This window comes from Neovison vison, chromosome X (genome assembly GCF_020171115.1).
Source record: "Neovison vison isolate M4711 chromosome X, ASM_NN_V1, whole genome shotgun sequence".
Classification (NCBI taxonomy): Eukaryota; Metazoa; Chordata; class Mammalia; order Carnivora; family Mustelidae; genus Neogale; species Neogale vison.
In genome coordinates, this window is record NC_058105.1 from 105,854,687 (window position 1) to 105,872,529 (window position 17,843).

Sequence of the window (17,843 nt, forward strand, 5' to 3'; positions counted from 1 at the left end):
GTGAAGGGGAGGAGACAGAGGCTTCCAGTTACAGAATCAGTAAGTCACAGGAATAAGAGGCACAGCATAAGGAATGTAGGTAGTAATACTATAATAGCGCCGTATGGGACACATGGGAGCTATAGCTGTGGTGAGCACAAATGCGTAAGCTTGCTAAATCACTAAGCTGTACTCCTGAATCTAATGTAACACTGTGTGTCCACTATATTCAGCAGCAACAACAAAAGACTAGGGGGTGTGCCTGGCTGGCTCGGTCAGTAGAGCATGTGACTTGGGGGTCAGTTTGAGCCCCACACTGGGTATAGAGATACTTAAAAATAAAATCTTAAAAAAAAGAATATATATGTGATTTGATAAAAAGAATACTGCTTCTTTCACCTTACCAATGAAAGTAATGGCTCTAATATAAATTCAACATTTCCTACAGACTTAGACTGATCTATTCCTACTAGAATTTACAAATGTGTTTAAAACAAATACTTCTACTGAAACATGGCATAAAATCTCCTCACTTTCTTTTCCAAATCAAAACTGGACACAAAACCTATTTTTATGGGGAGACACGTGAACAGAGTTCCTCTGGTTTTGCACCCAGTGGTTCTCTTTGGAACACTGGGGCATTGTAGTTATAAAACACAGAATTTTCCAGCTAACAGAAATACTTGGAGAGCAAGTCAAGCAGCTACAAGGTGCCGCAAGGACTGGAAAAAGAAACAAGGTGCCCATATACTCAAGATCTCCTGGGAGTCCTGTCCCCAGCTCAATTCCAAGTTCCTTCTACTCAACCAAAAGCCAAGAAAAAAAAAGCTGAATTTTTTTTTAGTCCTACATATTAAGATTAACCAGAAAAGGTGTTAGAAAGCATCATGATTTTCACTGGCTTTGATTCTTTGCCATACTACCCATATTAATTGAAAACTACTTACTTCCAAGGCATAATACACTGGTTTGTCTCTGCCAAGCTTATAAGCCACTGTGGTCAGAAGACCATGCTCAGAAAACACACACTGTAGGAAAGAGAAAAATATTTCAGTAGCCAGGAAAATAAAAAGATAGCAGAAAAGTATTTTTTAAAGCTAAGGTGACCTAAGTATAACAATAATTCAATAAACATGTAACAATTTAAAAAAGAGTCAAAATTACCAGTCTTAAGAACAACACATTTAAACAGTACAAAATGTTTATTCCTTGTTCCAAATTAGATTTGCATTAAGAATCTGACATAGCCTTAGTATAGATATCCCACCAACAATCAAAAACACACATAAAAATTTCCAAGAACCTAAAATAGTTCTTACTAGAGCCACTTAAATTTCGTGATTTTCATAATTTTTATTGAGCTCTAAATTAAACACTAATAAAGATTAAATAAAATCTGCAGATTAAGTAACTTAATAGCAAATTATACTCAAGCATTATTTATATGAAGTTAGAAAAGACTTTCAAAACCAACCTTGCGGCCTGTATTACATAGTAAGAAACAGCCCGTTCCATATCTATAGTTAGGGGAAGAAGAACAGTGTGACAAGGTTATTAAAAATAAATCATGAAACATCAATAATACAAATCATTTAAACTTGACATACAGTAAGTCATTATCTTAAAGTTTTGGACAATTTTCAAAAGTTTACAAGCATTACATATTCCTTTTGGAATAACGTTTTGTTTGAAGACTAAGTCTAGAAGACGTACTTCGTGTAATCCTAATGGAAAAATACAAGCATAGCATTTAGTGCCTAGTCACAATCCAGGGCTGTGTATAAAATACCACCAAATGACAACAAATTCTACATCCCAGTCCCAGTGACATTGCTTCTAACCCACGTGGAATGACGCATTTCACCCATGGGGCTGGCTGCTTAGCTCTGTCCTTAGTACAATTGTGAACTGCTATCTTCTGCCCTGGAGCGGGGAGGCTAGGACCAGAATGCGGGCAAGTGGAGATGGACCTCAGTGACCAGAGTGGCATAGAGAAGAAAGCTACTAAAGGCCTCACTTTCCCATTCTCTCCGCAGGGCAGGCCATTCTAACAGGTGGGAGGGTCAGAGCGAGAATGGAACGTGGCTGCCCTGGAAGAAGTGAATTTATTTTACGGCAGCCATATAAAGTACAAGCTTTGGACTCTGCAACAAGTCTGGCATTTGGATGTGAGTGAGTAGTTTTGACGTGTGCCAGGCAGAGACGTAATCCAAAGTGATACCAGTAAGGTTCACTTCCATGGAGCTGGCTGTGACTGTCACCCTTGGCGCTATACAAACCATTCTGCCAAGGCTTGGGATCCCTCCTCATGAGCCTTGCTGCTGTGCAATTTGATGTTCCAGCAGGTGGGAAAACAGGGAGCACTCAGTTTAGTGCCAGGCAGAAGGATCACAGCAGAAATCACCACTAGTAAGCACTAAGTCAGCAGGCCCCATCATGTGGGTGTAAAGCAAACAGAAACAAAGGGCAATTTTTTTTTTTTCTAGCAAATATTTTTCCCGGCACCACTGTTGTGAATAAGAAGTAACCCATGTCGGTCTATCTCTTTTCACTCAAATATATTCTTTGCCTATAGACAAACAGCCAACAGATTCAGGGAGCATGTGATTAAGAAGAATCTACATTTTTAAAGACACCAGTCAACTAAGATTATGTATGGGTAATAATACATTTATGAAGGAAAACACACAAATCACAATACCCTTTTATTTCCACAATGCTGGAAAAGCTATGAATTTAAGTTAATCTCCTTTAATAAATATTCTTTAAAATGATTATCTGTTTCAAGGCTTAAAAAGTTAATTACCTATTTCACATTTTTAAAGGAGAAGTCTTTACAATTTAGCCCCCATATTAACACCCTGCACACCGAACAACAGTATATAAGTCTGAAAGTACCAAACTGACACAGAGGCTCAAGGCATTTAATAAAAGTGAATTCTTAAGTGAGTATACTTCATATGTAATTAATGAGCATTATCAATGTATGAAGAGACTCTTGCTATCTATAGGCCACAATCAGCAAAGCAGTACACAGGCAATTATTTTCCTCTGAAATTTTATGATTTTTTTCTTCCCAGACATCAAACATACATGGAGCCTTCAGCATTTATATGGGCTGCCTATCCTTTCTCAAGATGGTACTGTGTTTAAGCATCCCAGAGAGATGTCTGACTTTTCTAACCTCTGTGGAGGCAAAGGCTGCCCACTCTCCCTCATGGAGGAAAGAGCCAAAGCTGGCCCACAGGAAGAGGGTGAATGGCCCCAGCCGAAGCCATGAGGGTCGAGGCTTCCTTTAGAATACTTAATGCCTCTGGGGAGAGAGGTCATCTATCTTAGGTTCTTGTCCTTAAAAGCAAAATTAAATGTTCCAATAATCCATATTCATTCACGAAAAATCAGGAAATACAGAAAAGCAGAAAAGAAAAATGAGAATCACCCATAATCCGTTCCTCGGCACCAAAACAGAGATGGGCTTTCCAGTGAATTCTGAGCTACCTGTCTTGTGCTCCCTGCTGAGGTTTGAAGAGACTGAGTCAATTCTCAGCCCCACCCTCTGCAACCTCTTTGGACTTCATTTTGACCATCGCTTCTCTCTCATTCATTTTACAACTCCCATCTGGTCTCACTCAGACTCCAAAAAATACAACGCACAGTGGCTGCGGAGGTACTTCATAAGCCCTCCCTGGCTTAGATTAACCTTCCAGGACTTGTGTGGTAACACTTCCACAGGAAGGCAGTCCAAAGAGGAGGAAAAACCAACAATTTTATACGGAACGTCCCATGTGCTCTACACCGTGCTAGGTACCTGACAGAGGAGAGAGACCCTCTGATTTACTAGCACTAGCATGCCTGGCAAAGGAAAAAGGGCGGAGGGGCAAGAGCCTAGTTTTCCAATGTGTCTGTTGACTCCTGGTGCAGCTGCCTAGAAGCCAGAAGAAAGAGGATGTTCCCAGACCTATGCTCACGCTTGTTCAAGCTCTCTCAGTCATAACCTCAGGATACCTTGATCTGCAAAGACTTTACCAATCTCCCCTCCTCCCTGACCAAACCTCACACAGATGATGTCACACTGCCACATGAGGACCGCTGAGCACGCCAGACCACAGGAGCTATTTATTAAAAAGGCTAGACATTCCATTATCCACAAAAGAAGAATTTAATCACTGCTGTTAACATTGATGACATAATTAGGAAATCCTCTAGAAAAAAATAAATGTAGATCGTCTCCTGCTCGGTCAATGTGCTTCTCTCCTACACAGAGTACAGTAACACAAGAGAGGTTCAGAGCCCCAGCTAAGTGGAATCAGATGGATCTGGGGGGAAAGACCACTTATTTCACTTACTAGCTTAACTACTCTGAACAAGTCTTCTTATCTGAAAAATGCAAGAAATCTTGTCGCTTAGATATGGGGCTTGTTACAGATTCCTAAGAAGAAGTAGTAAGGAGACAAGATTAGGAAACAAATTCACCAAACCTCTACTTCCATCATTCCTTCTACTACTTTTTTTTTTAAAGATTATTTATTTATTTATTTGACAGAGAGAGAGAGAGAGATCACAAGTAGGCAGAGAGGCAGGCAGAGAGAGAAGGAAGCAGGCTCCCTGCTGAGCAGAGAGCCCGACGTGGGACTCGATCCCAGGACCCTGAGATCATGACCCGAGCCGAAGGCAGCGGATTAACCACTGAGCCACTCAGGCGCCCCCCTTCTACTACTTTTTTTAAAGATTTTGTTCATTTCTTTGACAGAGATCACAAGTAGGAAGAGAGGCAGGCAGAAAGAGAGGAGGAAGCAGGCTCCCCACTGAGCAGAGAGCCCGACGCAGGGCTCGATCCCAGGACTCCGGGATCATGACCTGAGCCAAAGGCAGAGGCCTTAACCCACTGAGCCACCCTGGCACACCTCCTCCTACTTCTTGTAGAAGGAGAAACTCTAGGTAATGAGGAGAAAGCACAATGCCAGGAAAACAGCATTGAAAAATCCCACAAAAATGTATCTTTACAATTTAGTGAGAAAGACTAGGGCAGGATCAGTGTATGTGGAGAACTACAGTTCATTTTGAAATTTTTTCTTTAAGTTAAAAAAAATTAAAGATTTTATTTATTTGAGAGAGAGAGATAGCCAGTAAGAGAGAGCATGAGCTGGGCAAGGGCGGTGGGGGTTGAGGGCCAGAGGCAGGGCGAGAGAAGACCAACTCCCGCCTCCCCACACTGAGCAATGATGACAGCATCGCCAAAGAAACTACTTCTTTCTTTGGAAGAAAGATCATTCCACCTTTCATGAAAGGGAAACTGTATGACTTTGTTTTATTCTAAACAATTAAGAAGGAGCCTCGAACCTCAAAGCACATGGGAGAGTCTTAGTAAGCAATATTCTGTAATATTTGGAGAAAACTATGAATATTTTATCTCCATATTTATTTTTCCCAAATTACTCTCATAATGAATACTGGAAACTTCATATGTTGCAATGTCTTATTTCAGAACACTTTTTTAAAAAAAAGAATGTATTTATTTGACAGAGAGATAGAGAGTACAAGTAAGCAGAATGGCAGGCAGAGGGAGAGAGAGGAGCAGGCTCTCCAACAAGCAGGGAACCTGATGTGGGGCTCGATTCCAGGATGCTGGGATCATGACTTGAGCTGAAGACAGATGCTTAACCACCTGAGCCACCTAGGTGCCCCAAACATTTATTAAAGTATTCTCTACACCCAACCTGGGAATTGAACTCGCGACCCTGAGATTATGAGTCACATGCTGTACAGACTGAGCCAGCCAGATGCCCCTGAAACATAGTTTAAATCATGGCTCTTCCTCCCCTCTGCTCTGCCCTCCTCTACTCCCCACCCCCACCTAACCAAAACCATTAATGCTTTAAACCAAAATTTAGTTTCTGGATGAAAAATGTATTGAATTAAGATCTTTTCAAGCCTCAGCAGTATGTTTACATATGGCATAATGTATTTTATTTGAAGAAGAGAAGGAAAACTAAATGGCAAAAAACTTATTGGAACTCCTAAGCTATTGATTTTTAGCCTGGATGAACTTCAACAGGTTTTCCTCATTCAAATGACCAAAGGGATAAACAAACAAACAAATCACTACTGGTTTTGCGGTCTGTTTCTTCAACTCTGTTTCTTCAACTCACGTATTTTTGGCTTGACCATCCTGGAAGCACATTTGTCCCACCAATGCAGCAGACTGGTCCCCCAAACACTGAAAGAATAAATGACAATAAAGAACACTAAGACAGTACCATTACTTTCCCCTTTAGAGCAGCCATAGGATTTATTTTTCCTTTTCTTCTTTATCAAGGAATGAACTGTCTTGATTTATGCATTGATTCCATTTGGCCATTTCCCTGTTTCCTAATATCCCCTACAAGATATTAGATATGGGAAGGAAGAGTTAGAATTTGGTCAAAATGTTCCCAGTAGCCCACACTGTGTCACCTTAAGAACAAAAATCAGCCAATTCTGCGGCATTCACCTTTCTTCCATAGTTTCAGAAGGGGCAGACTGATTAAGATAGAGGAAGAAAATCCCCTCACATGGAAGCAGGTAGGGTTGGGGAAGTAGCAGGGAGAGGAAACTTACCCCAGATATTGGCACACCTTCCAAGGCCCCAGCTTTCTAATAAAATTTTAAAAAAGGATTATGAGTAATCACAAACTATTATCTCTACTAACACAACTGCAACAGGAATGAACACAAACAACAACATGCCAGAGCATGTGGGCAGACAAGACAAAGCAAGTGTTTCAACTACATATGTGGTTCAATGACAGATACGAGACATATTTCTAGAATGACAAGACAACACATGGTATTGGTGAATGGACGTCAAACACTGGGCTGGGAATCAGAAGACAAGGGGTCTACTCTTGGTTAGTTAGTGTTAAGTCCCTGAGCAGGCTGCTGAAACCTCTCTAGGTCTCAGTTTCTTGATATATAAAATGGAGTCTAGGTAACATGAATGCCTAGGTCTGATAGCTCTTTGTTATCGTTGCCATTAATAAGGAAAACTAACACATCCTTTAAAACAAACATGAATAGCTATCAAACTGGCATGGAACAGCCTCATTTTGGAACTATCAAACTGGCATGGAACAGCCTCATTTTGGAAGGTTATATTTTACCAAGTATCCTTCCTTATCCAAACTGCTTTTGAGAGAAGAAACCCAAGAGCATTTGGGTATTGGGTATTATTTGTTCATAGCCGACATCATTTTTCAAATTTAGATAGCAAGAGTTAATTTAGGTCACACATAGTGGTTTTATTTAGATCAAATATGGCTAGCATTCCAGAGGAAAAAAATGAGATTTAAGTGGCTGTGTATTTTACCAAACTTCATTTTTTTTTGAAAATTCTAATACAAAGCAATTTCTACTGGTATTAAGGAATTAGGGGGAAGGAACGTGATCCACGAAGTAGTGTGATGTACTAGGAAAAGGGCCAAAAAAACCTTTCTATGGACTGCCCCCTTGGTCTCCCACTGGTGAGCCTCTAAGAGCTTCAGATTCCCTATCTAGAAGAACAGAAGCTGCCTCACATAGCTACAGTAAGGAAGCAACAGCATATATGTGGAAACCCTGTACAAAATAGAAAACATCTTCTAGATGGTGGATATTATTTTATTTCTTTCATGCCTTCCGTTTAATTCAAGACCTCTCTTTTTTATTTACTGGATATACTCTTAGGAAACCTGAACCTGGATAATAAGTGAAGGGTACACTTCGTAAGGAACTGAAAGTGAACCCGTAGGAAACCGAGAGGCTGTCTATCTTCATATAAATACGAGAAGGCTTTGCTGACACTATGGAGGTATTATCAAACTACCAGCGGGATCTACTCATGTGCATTCCAGCACATAAAGCGCTCCTTTTCCTTCACAGGGGCGGGGGGTTCCTCTGGAGGATTCCTGGGAACATCCTCTGGTGAAGCATGCAGAAAAAGTGACAGTGCATTTCCAACTAACTAGTCTGAAAGGCTGGTCAAGTATCACTTATAATAGGCATTTAGGACATTTAAAAACCACATCTAATTTCCCTGTCAACGCCAAAGCCCAAAGCACATCACAACTGTACTTTGTCATGGGAGTATCAGAATTTCTCATTCCAGGAAACTAGCTTAGTCTTTTACTTTGAAACACCACTTTCAAAGTTTATGGGAACTTTATTAAGTTTATGGGAAACTTAAAAACAGACATGACTGAGTTTAAAGAAAACCTAGAGCTTGTCTAGAGCTTATAGCAATTTGGAGGGTCATGGAGATTCTAGATAAATCTGCTTAGTAAAGGGACTTCTTGTCTAAAACTAAACGGAAATGCACTGTATCTTTTCCAAATGAATGGGTAGCATAATTGGTGGGCAACCTACTCACCAGGCTATGAGAGATTTTCTATAGTCAGCAAGGGGGGAAAAGGAGGACAGAAGCACAATATTTTAAATACAAGAAAAAAACTAGGCCAGTAAATGCTTTTCCAACCATTCTCTAAAACTGTTTCTCAAGATAAGTTTTTTTCTCTGACCCAACGCAGTCTGTAGACAGCTATGAAGTCATCCAAGCACTTTTACTGCAGTTGCGCTGTGCTTCTCTTAGAAACTTCCATGAGCTTTAGAAGGCTTTTTTAGAAATGAAATATTTACGAACTCTGCTCAAGCTTTATCCAGAGCACTTAGTAATCAACTCTATTATTATTAGCTCTATAAGTACAGTCTCTATTATTTGTCATGAAATGTCTAAACAATGTATTTTTCTGGTAACTGGCCTTAGACATATTTTTAAATTTTATCGTAAATTCTAGATTTTTGTGCTCAAATACCAGTTCAAATCCTCCTGGAGGTTTTCATCCCTGACGTGTAATCAGAGATCCTCAATGATGCTAAGCACACTCTTTGCTAAAAGTAATTTTTCTCCCAGTTTTAGTGAAACCAAGAGTAAAATGTCCCTTATGGAAGCCAGTTTAATTAGCAATCACAAATCAGAAACAGACTCTTTGTTTTCAGTTTCTTTGCTAAAGTTTTGCTCAGGCTGACAAAAACTCTAATATAAAAATGTGGTCTGGCCATGAAAAGACATACAACAGGAGAAAGAACAATAAAATGTGAAGAGTCCTTCCTCTAAATTGTAACTACAAACTACTCAAGTTATTTCAACTAAAAGAATAAACAGGCTCAAACATTCCCATGCCACCCTCTATAGTTAATTATTCCATTAATACTTTGAAAGTAGAATAATTAAAGAACGGCCAATTAAAGTTTATGAAATATAAAACCAACTGGTAAAAAGGATTCTAAAATTTTTAAGTTATAGAACTATTTAAGCAGCACTAAATTCTTATTTTATATACTACCACACTTACAGAAAAGTCACAACTCTCAAACTAGAAAATGTCACACAACTGACTTTTGAATTCTGAATAGTAAAGTTTTTTTTTAAATGAATTTTTTTTTTTTTTTTTTTTTTTTTACCATTAGGCCATAGATCTCAGAAGAACTCCGGACATTTGGAAGAATCTTCATCGGAATTTCAAAAAATCTGAAAAACAGTAAGATAAGACTGGTTATATAACACTATTTTAAATAAAGATCTAGAAACATTTATATGTTTTTAAAGACAAAAATGTAAATAGCATTAAAAATGGACATATTTGAGCATGGACTTAAATAATAAGCCAGCAGAACATAGTTGTATGTTTGGGTATTTATCATTCTATATTTATACAAAGCCAATAAAAAACAGGAAGCACACAGAAAACAAAGTACTTTTTTTTTTTTTTAACAACGTACTTTCCTAAAGAAACCTAACTTCCTAATCAAGAGAATTTGGCCTGTTTGCTATATATTCAACAATAGTCTCTTTTTTGAATACACAGTATAGACTTATATATTATATTGAGATATCGACCAAGTTTGGTGTTTCATCAACATAAGAAAATGGTAAGATTTAGGTTATAAATAGTAAATAGTAATGGGAAATGCTTTTTAGGGCAAAACACAACTCACTCGCAGAGCTCTTTATCCCATTCCAGAGAGTGAATGTTGAAAAGCATTGTCCTACTTGCATTTGTTACATCCGTACAGTGGACCCCTCCATTGGCCCCTCCTGTCAAACTCTAGACAGAATAAAAGGACAGGTTAGATTTGTACTAATTTGCTATTTATTTGTTTACTTTTATTTTTAAAAAGATTTAAAAATATTTAGATTTAGTTGAGAGAGAGAGAGAGAGAGAGCATGTGAGCAGGAAGAGGGGCAGACGGAGAGGGAGAGAATCCTCAAGCAGAATCCCACTGAGCAACAGAGTCCAATGCAGAGCTCCAAATCAGGACCCTGGGACTGTGACCTGAGCCAATATCAAAAGTCAGATGCTCAACCAACGGAGGCACCTCCTAATTTGTAATTTAATTCACACGCTGTCAAGGGTCATAATCAGTAGCAGAGTGCATGAAGCAGGAGAATGGAATATGTCATTTAATTTTCTAGTTTTCAGCAGTGTCCAATAGAAATACAATGCTAGCTACATACATAATTTTAAATTTTCTAACAGCTACATTTAAAAATATAAAGATGGTAAAATTAATTTTAATAATACTATATATTTTATTTAGCTCAATATAGCCAAAGTACCCTTTTATTTATTTAAGATTTTATTTTTAAAAGTTTTTTTTCAAATTACTCAATATTGGGTAGAGATTACTTGAAAATACAAAGTTACAACCAATATGAAATTACAACCCTGAAATCAATAGTTGTATGCTCCAGTGGCTAAGGAGACCAGGCACCCCCCAAAACATCCTTTTAATATGAAAAATTATTACTGAGACAACTTACCTATGTATTTATTTATTTTATTATTTTTTAAAAGATCTTATTTATTTATGTGACAGAGAGAGACAGACAGCAGGGACAGGAACACAGGCAGTGGGAGTGGGAGAGGGAAAGCAGGCTTCCCACTGAGCAGGAAGCCAGATGTGGGGGCTCGATCCCAGAACCCCAGGATCAGGACCTGAGCTGAAGGCAGACGCTTAACCATCTGAACCACCCAGGCACCCCTATTTTATATTACTTTGTTATATTTTATTACCTTAATTAATGTCTACATCCAACACAGCTTGAACTCACAACCTAGATCAAGAGTGGCATGTTCTACTGACTGAGCCAGCCAGGCGCCCCAACATTTCACCTACTTAAGCACAGTATATATTTTACACTCACTGAACATATCGATTATTTGATATTTAATATCTGATATGGCTAGGAAGCAGTGCTTTCCCATATTTGAAGTGTTCGGTAGCCACACATGCTTATTAAGTCGCTACCATATTAGACAACAGCGTTCTAGTCAATTGGTAGTTAAACCGAAAAAAACATCAGTTTTGCTTTCATCTGTTATCTTTGGAAAAGGCAGTCTTACCACATTTGGCAAAATGAAATACATCAGTATGTCTGCCTCTTCAGGATCTCACAGAACTCTGTGCCGCTGTTCCTCTGTTTGTGATTTAGTTTTTTGGAATAACAATTCTCACTGGGTTGTGCCTACCCAAGTATGTATCCTGAAAGCAGAGTTTTAAAATCTCCTGTGTTAATACCCCCCAGCACTGCTGCTTTCTTTTGTGTGGGAGCAGTAAGAGGTAAGGAAGGAACAACAGAGCAGAAAAGGCATCTCAGAAAAAAAAAAGGTAAGGCATCTCAGCACCTAGGCCCCCACCCCGCAGCTAACTGAGCTCTCCCACTCAGCTCACAGGGGCCCCACCCTGCCTTACTCTGGTTTCAAACAACTGACTGTCCGAAGTATTTCAATGTGACAGGTATGAAAACTGCGGGCCAAGAGAGCACCAACCCCGGTGTGGCCTGGCCAAGCACAGGGAGGGCTGGGGAATGCACTTCTTCCTAGTGCTGGTTCTAGAAGATCTGCTCTGTGGATCTGGCAAGTGAAAAAGGGGACAATATTCCTCTGAAGCTCTCCTGAATGTTGAAAAGATAGTCACATCCTTACTAAAGTAATTACAAATGAAATGGTATGTGTGGGGATTTGCTTTACAATTATCTGTGGGGAGAAGCGTATGTGAGTGTAGCTGAAACAAGACTGGCCATAGCTGACTGCCGTGGCTGGTACACTATTGCACAGGTCCATTACACTATTCCCTCTCTTGGGTACAGTTGAAAATGCCCGTCATAAAAATAACAAAAGAACAAACAAAGAGAAAGGGGGAGAGAGAACATGTACTTTTGAGAGAACTCTGGGAAATGTCTAAAATGTTAGTTTCTACTCATCTGTGTTCAGCTTAGGCAAAAAGATTATACTTCAAAATTCTACTATGATTCTTTCATATTATGGCTTAATAAGAGACAGCTGCGTAATGCTGAAAGCAGCTGATAGCTACACAGGTGTTCTATTATGTTAAATAGTTACTTCCTTTAAGAAATGACCACTGGAAAAGAGCATATGATAGGCAAGAGGAAAAAGACTACCTAAACTATGAATTACTAATTCATTACCTAAATTACCTTTTCTAAAGATAATAAATATGAGATGTGGTTTTGGTAATCACCATCCATTTTTATGGCAATAAAGGAAGAAAAGTAAGGAAGACGTAGGCAAAAATGCCTTTTTTTCCAAAGCATCTATTTAAAAATTTTTGAGGAAAAATTCACATTAGATTAACCATTAATCAGTTCAAACAACACAACTCAGTGGCATTTAGCCCATTCATGATGTTGTGTACCCACACCTCTATCTAGTTCCAAGATATTTCCAGCACCGCAAAGGTATACTCTGTATCTATTAGCAACCATTACCCCCTTCCCTCAGACCCCTACAACTTCTATTCTACTTTCTTTTTGCAAAAATGCCTCCTAACCAGAGGCTGAAATGTTCTGCTGTCTCTCAAGTGGCTTTTCTTAATAATTTTGCCAGCTAACAAGTTTCAACTTGAGGTGCCTGGATGGCTCAGTTGGTTGAGTGACAAACTTTGATTTCGGCTCAGGTCATGATCTCAGGGTCATGGGAACCCACATCAGCTCCAAGCTGGGCATGGAGCCTGCTTAATATTCTCTTTCCCTTGCCCTCTGCCCCTCTCCCAGCTCATGCATAAACACACATGCGCGCTTGCAATCTCTCTCTCTCTCAAAGAAATAAATAATTAAAGCCTTTTTTAAAAAGTTTGAAGTCTTAGTAGAAAATAGAGAGAAGGCAAGACCATCTAAAAGAATTCTAAAAAACTTTCTCCATACTTAACATTATATTTAAACGTACCCAAATAAGCCATGAATCAATGGTCCCAAAAAGAGCTCTATCTTCTTCAACAGCCCTTTGAACTTTTCTCACATTGTCAAGGAGCCAACGAAGTTTCACCGCACTGAAGTAAGTGCTAAGTGGAAGGCCTGTCTTGGACTAAACACAGTCATGAAATTCAGCCAGCAAATTGAAATAAACACCAAACCAAGAACCTCATCAAATCGCAAAATATTCAATGGCCCTAAAGTCAGTCCCATGGTAATATGGATAAGAATAATTTTCCTATCTCATGGCACAGAAAAGCATGTTCATGAACAAAGATCAGCATGGTATGTTTGCAGTTCAAAGAGCATCTACACTGCAAGGTAAAGAGAAAATTAAATGACACAACACCCTATAATCCAGATGGTGACCAAGTAGATGTTAGCTTTTGTGTTATTATATACAGAACCTAGTCTGAAATTCTGCCTTTTCATTTTATATTTCATGAAAGTGAAAATTTAAACTATTAAAAATCAGAGTATATTAAAACAGTAACCAGAAAATTTTAGGTTTTAAAACACATGTAACAATATACTTGTATGTGTAAAAAATATAAATATATACACAAACACACATATTCAAATAGCGTAAGTGAAGAATAAAGTAGAGCTCAAGGACATGCCAGAAGAAAGCAACACTGAGTTGCTCTGTATTAAGAAAGTAGTTGCCTAAAAACTCAGCGAGTACATTAAACAAAGGGAGGGTGTACTGAAAAAAGGATAAATGCTAAATATAAAATACATATGGGCTTATCAGTCTTCCTTGAGAACAGATCAGATCCAACTCTTGTTTTTGTTAAGAGCTGATGAAAGAGGTTAAGAAGATACATACATCAAAATAATGCAACTATCTTTCCCCTCCCCCAATCCTTAGTTTCCTGGTTTATCCCCTAATTACAGTTAAGTGATACCTTCTTCCTTCTTATCTGCTATGGATATGTTTGGTAAGAAAATTCAGACCAGACCAATACTTCAATGCACCCTCTAAGTTATGACTCTTAACTCCTGGTTTTCTAGCTTTCCTAGAAAAAAATAAGACCGGTACTCAAAAGTAAGGAGAGGAAATAAGTTATGAGATTATTCCTCTTTGATTTGAAGGACCAAGGGTCATCCCACAAAGTCAACAGTGAGGTGGTTGATAGTATCTCCTTTTAATGATTTAGGCAGCAAGTTTAAAAGTTGCCTAAAATGGTACTGAAGTAGGGGGTGGGGTGGAGAGGGTGGTTGGGTTATGGACTTTGGGGAGGGTTTGTAATATGGTGAGTGTTGTGTAGTGTGTAAACCTGACAATTCACAGACCTGTACCCCTTGGGCAAATAATACATTATATGTTAATAAAAATAATTTAAAAATTGAAAAAAATAATTTAAAAATTGAAAAAAATGGCATTGAAGAGAAAAACATGCATCACTTGCAGCAAAGTGCAGCTGGAGGTGCGGGTGAGGGTTGGGCAGGGTGACAATGCAGAACAGAATAGGAAATGGGTAGGGGTATATTTAGGACTAGCTTGAAGTTATTCAGGGGGTGAGGGTAGGGAATGGTTTGTTAAATTGCTATAAATAATGGGATTCGAACCCTAGTTTCAGAACCAAGAGCCACTGTTTTAAGAGTCCCACTGACAAATATAAAGGGATATGCCAAAAAACCAGAACTTCTTTTGGATGGCAGGAGAAGTGGGCCTTGACCTTCGTAAGAAAAATACCTTGCCTGTTTCAAAAATTCTCTCTCCCTTAATTCAAGAGCTCTACATATGGACTGAATTTTACACACTTTCTGTCAGCCTCCTTCATATGAAAAAACAGGAAGGAGTTCCGTGAGAAGTTGGGAGTGACTTTTCTCTCCCTGAATCGCGATGCCTAAAAACTCAAAAGCATCCAGAATTTTCTAGAAAACAAGTGGGAGTATGGTTTAAGCCACTGGGACACTTTATAATCCCCTCCAGACTATCAACTTCAGAATACGAATCCTCTAATCCACCACAGGGCAAGAAGACAGAAAGGTAAATACTTGAGTTGTCCTTAACTGTCTGCAGAGAATAGTGTAACATATCAAATAACTACTGTGTAACAGGATGTAAGGCCCAATTAGTCTTTCAGGTGAAATCTCTAAATCTTTTTAAAAAATAAGCATTCTTATAGTATACTTTTGAAGAGATCTCTTACCTTGACAAAGTTATTATTTCCTGGAATTCTTTTACTAAGATTCTCAACGGTAGACTGGGTTCTTAGGTCAAGCCACACTATAGACCAAAATATAACAACATATATGAAAAACTTCATTTAAAAAAATCAGATCTTACTGAAATCACTGTCAAGGACAGGAGACTGATTAGTTTCCATAAGCAATTAAAATGCTGAGCTTTCAAAGGATTGAAATTAGAAAATTAGAAATGAATGGGCATATTGTTAGAAAAAAGAATAAAATTTATGAGGAAGAATTTAAAGCTTTTATGCCAAATTACAGACCAAGTTAGGAGAACAATACAAACCTGAGGGCACTCATTTGGTATTGTTTTTATAGGAAAAAAAAACCATGAAAAAAATGTTTTGGATAAGAAGTTTCTAAGAATACATGAGTACAGAGAAAATCTCCATGCTCCACAGGCCAGTTGCTAGGGGCGTCACACACAGGTCAGGATCACTGTACTAGGTAAAAGCAGGTACCTTATAAAACTTGGGAGCAATGTGTGACAAAGCACAGAACCTGGTACTATTTATTGAAGGAAAAAGTAAGATTCAGTCTCCCATGTATGAAATGCTTCTGTACATTACACTCCTCCATTTCAAAAGCAGGCTAGAAGCCAGAATTGTTAGAAGAATTATTTAAAGGTCGCCATTCTTGCTCCATGCTGGGTCATAAAAAATCTATTTTGGGAGATCAACATTATTTACACTAGTAAGTAGCGTCCACTTCCTGATTCTCTAATGAAAATATTTCTGTTCTGCTTCCTACAGAAGGCCTGAGAAAGAGAAGGTATCACACAGTACATAAAGCAACTGCGGAAGGTAACCAACAGGTCAGCGGAGTTCTGTTTGTCAGATTTAAGTTTTGTACTTAAGTTCTATCACTTTTAATCTATTAGCGGTCAGTTGGTATTTTTAGGCAGTGACTGTGCTCAGATGCCTCCTGCAAAATCTCAGGCCCATAGTTTATTTAAAGGGCACCAGGGAAGATAAAACAGGCTTGCCCACTTATACATGTGAATGCTGGCCACTTAATCGCATAGTTTGGTTCACCCTTTCGACTATTCCTTTCTACTCATGTAAAAAACAGGTTCTTTTCGGTAGTGATTTTTAATCAGTTCTTTGTAATTACTTAAATTGTCATTTCCCCTGAGTGCTGTCTGAGCTTATTTTGACAGTGGCTACTTCAAGACAAGAGACTGGTTTCTGGGGCACCTGGGTGGCTCAGGCAGTTGGGCGTCTGCCTTTGGCTTGGGCTGTGGTCCCGGGATCCTGGAATCGGGCCTGACATCAGGCTCCCTGCTCAGTGGGGAGTCCACTTCTCCCTCTCCATCTGCTTCCTCCCCCTTCTCCCCCCATTCATGCTCTGTCTCTCTCAAATAAATAAATAAAATCTTTAAAAAAAAAAGAGTGGTTTCTGCAGGTGTGAGAAGCGGCAAGAAAAGGCTCATCACAGCTGAGGAAAGAGGAGGCAGAGAGGGACGCCAGGGGAATCCGTGGTCTGTATCCCACATCTGCATTTGCTGCCTGTATTCCTCTTACTCCTGGGAACAGTATCTCAAATTCTCTTCAGGAAATCGTTCCTCCCTCAGTCTCAGGCACGTGGTTTGCCAGAGATTCAACCCTACCCCCAGCTCCAGGACCATGCATGTCCCCATCCCAGTGACTGGTTCGGTAGACAGTGTGTGGTCGAAGCAGCCTCCATCGGAAGCCATCCCAGAAGACTTGCAGGGAATTCAGGTCATATGGTCCAAGTCTAGAATCAAACAGCATCTGAACTAAGCTACTGTTTCACTACTGGTTCCGTGAACAAAAGAATTACTTTTTAAAACATTTTTCACTTTATTTAATTAGGGTTGTGTTTTCTATTACTTGCGCTGTGACTGATGGGAGCCATTAGCAGCAGCTGCATGGAGTTGGCAAGAACTCCCCTGTCAAGGGCACCAAAGCAGTCTGCTTTTCACAGAGGGGCCATATGGCGTGACTGCAACAAAGTAGACTTGCCTCACAGGCAACCCCAGCAGATGTTAACAGAAGTAATCGGGAAAAGGAGAGGAATTCAACAGAGAAGTTTTGAGTCTGTGACAGAATTAACAAACACATCTCAATTCTCCATGTTTCCAGCAACAACAGGCTGGGAGTTAAAAATCAACTGGGTGTGTTTTGACTACCTACTCTTAAAAAAGAAATAGGATGCATTAGAATGGAAAATAATAGAGTCTGCTGAACTCTGTAAGTATGTGAAACTTTTTAGTTATATGAATTTGATGAATCATGATGTAAAGTATGTTCCTCATCAAGGAACATGAACAAAGGACCTGAAAGTCATTGTTCTGGGCTGTTTAATGACTCAAAGCCTCCTAGATCAGGACTTTTCTGTACTTTAATGTAAATAATCA

The 17,843-nt window shown here is 39.1% G+C and overlaps 1 protein-coding gene across 5 annotated transcripts in view; it reads right to left on the bottom strand.

Moving 5' to 3' along the window:
* GK (glycerol kinase) overlaps window positions 1-17,843 on the bottom strand; it is an 80,080-nt gene that overhangs the window by 26,735 nt on the left and 35,502 nt on the right. For 3 of the 5 annotated variants that reach the window (XM_044235647.1, XM_044235649.1, XM_044235650.1), the window contains 9 exons: window positions 15,424-15,500; window positions 13,239-13,376; window positions 9,988-10,097; window positions 9,454-9,520; window positions 8,363-8,380; window positions 6,577-6,612; window positions 6,129-6,196; window positions 1,454-1,496; window positions 927-1,007 (listed from right to left, as the gene is read on the bottom strand). In XM_044235647.1, the coding sequence (XP_044091582.1) occupies window positions 927-1,007; window positions 1,454-1,496; window positions 6,129-6,196; window positions 6,577-6,612; window positions 8,363-8,380; window positions 9,454-9,520; window positions 9,988-10,097; window positions 13,239-13,376; window positions 15,424-15,500 (638 nt within the window). The remainder of the gene's footprint in view (window positions 1-926; window positions 1,008-1,453; window positions 1,497-6,128; window positions 6,197-6,576; window positions 6,613-8,362; window positions 8,381-9,453; window positions 9,521-9,987; window positions 10,098-13,238; window positions 13,377-15,423; window positions 15,501-17,843) is intronic. The other 2 variants (XM_044235648.1, XM_044235651.1) reach the window with 1 other exon arrangement.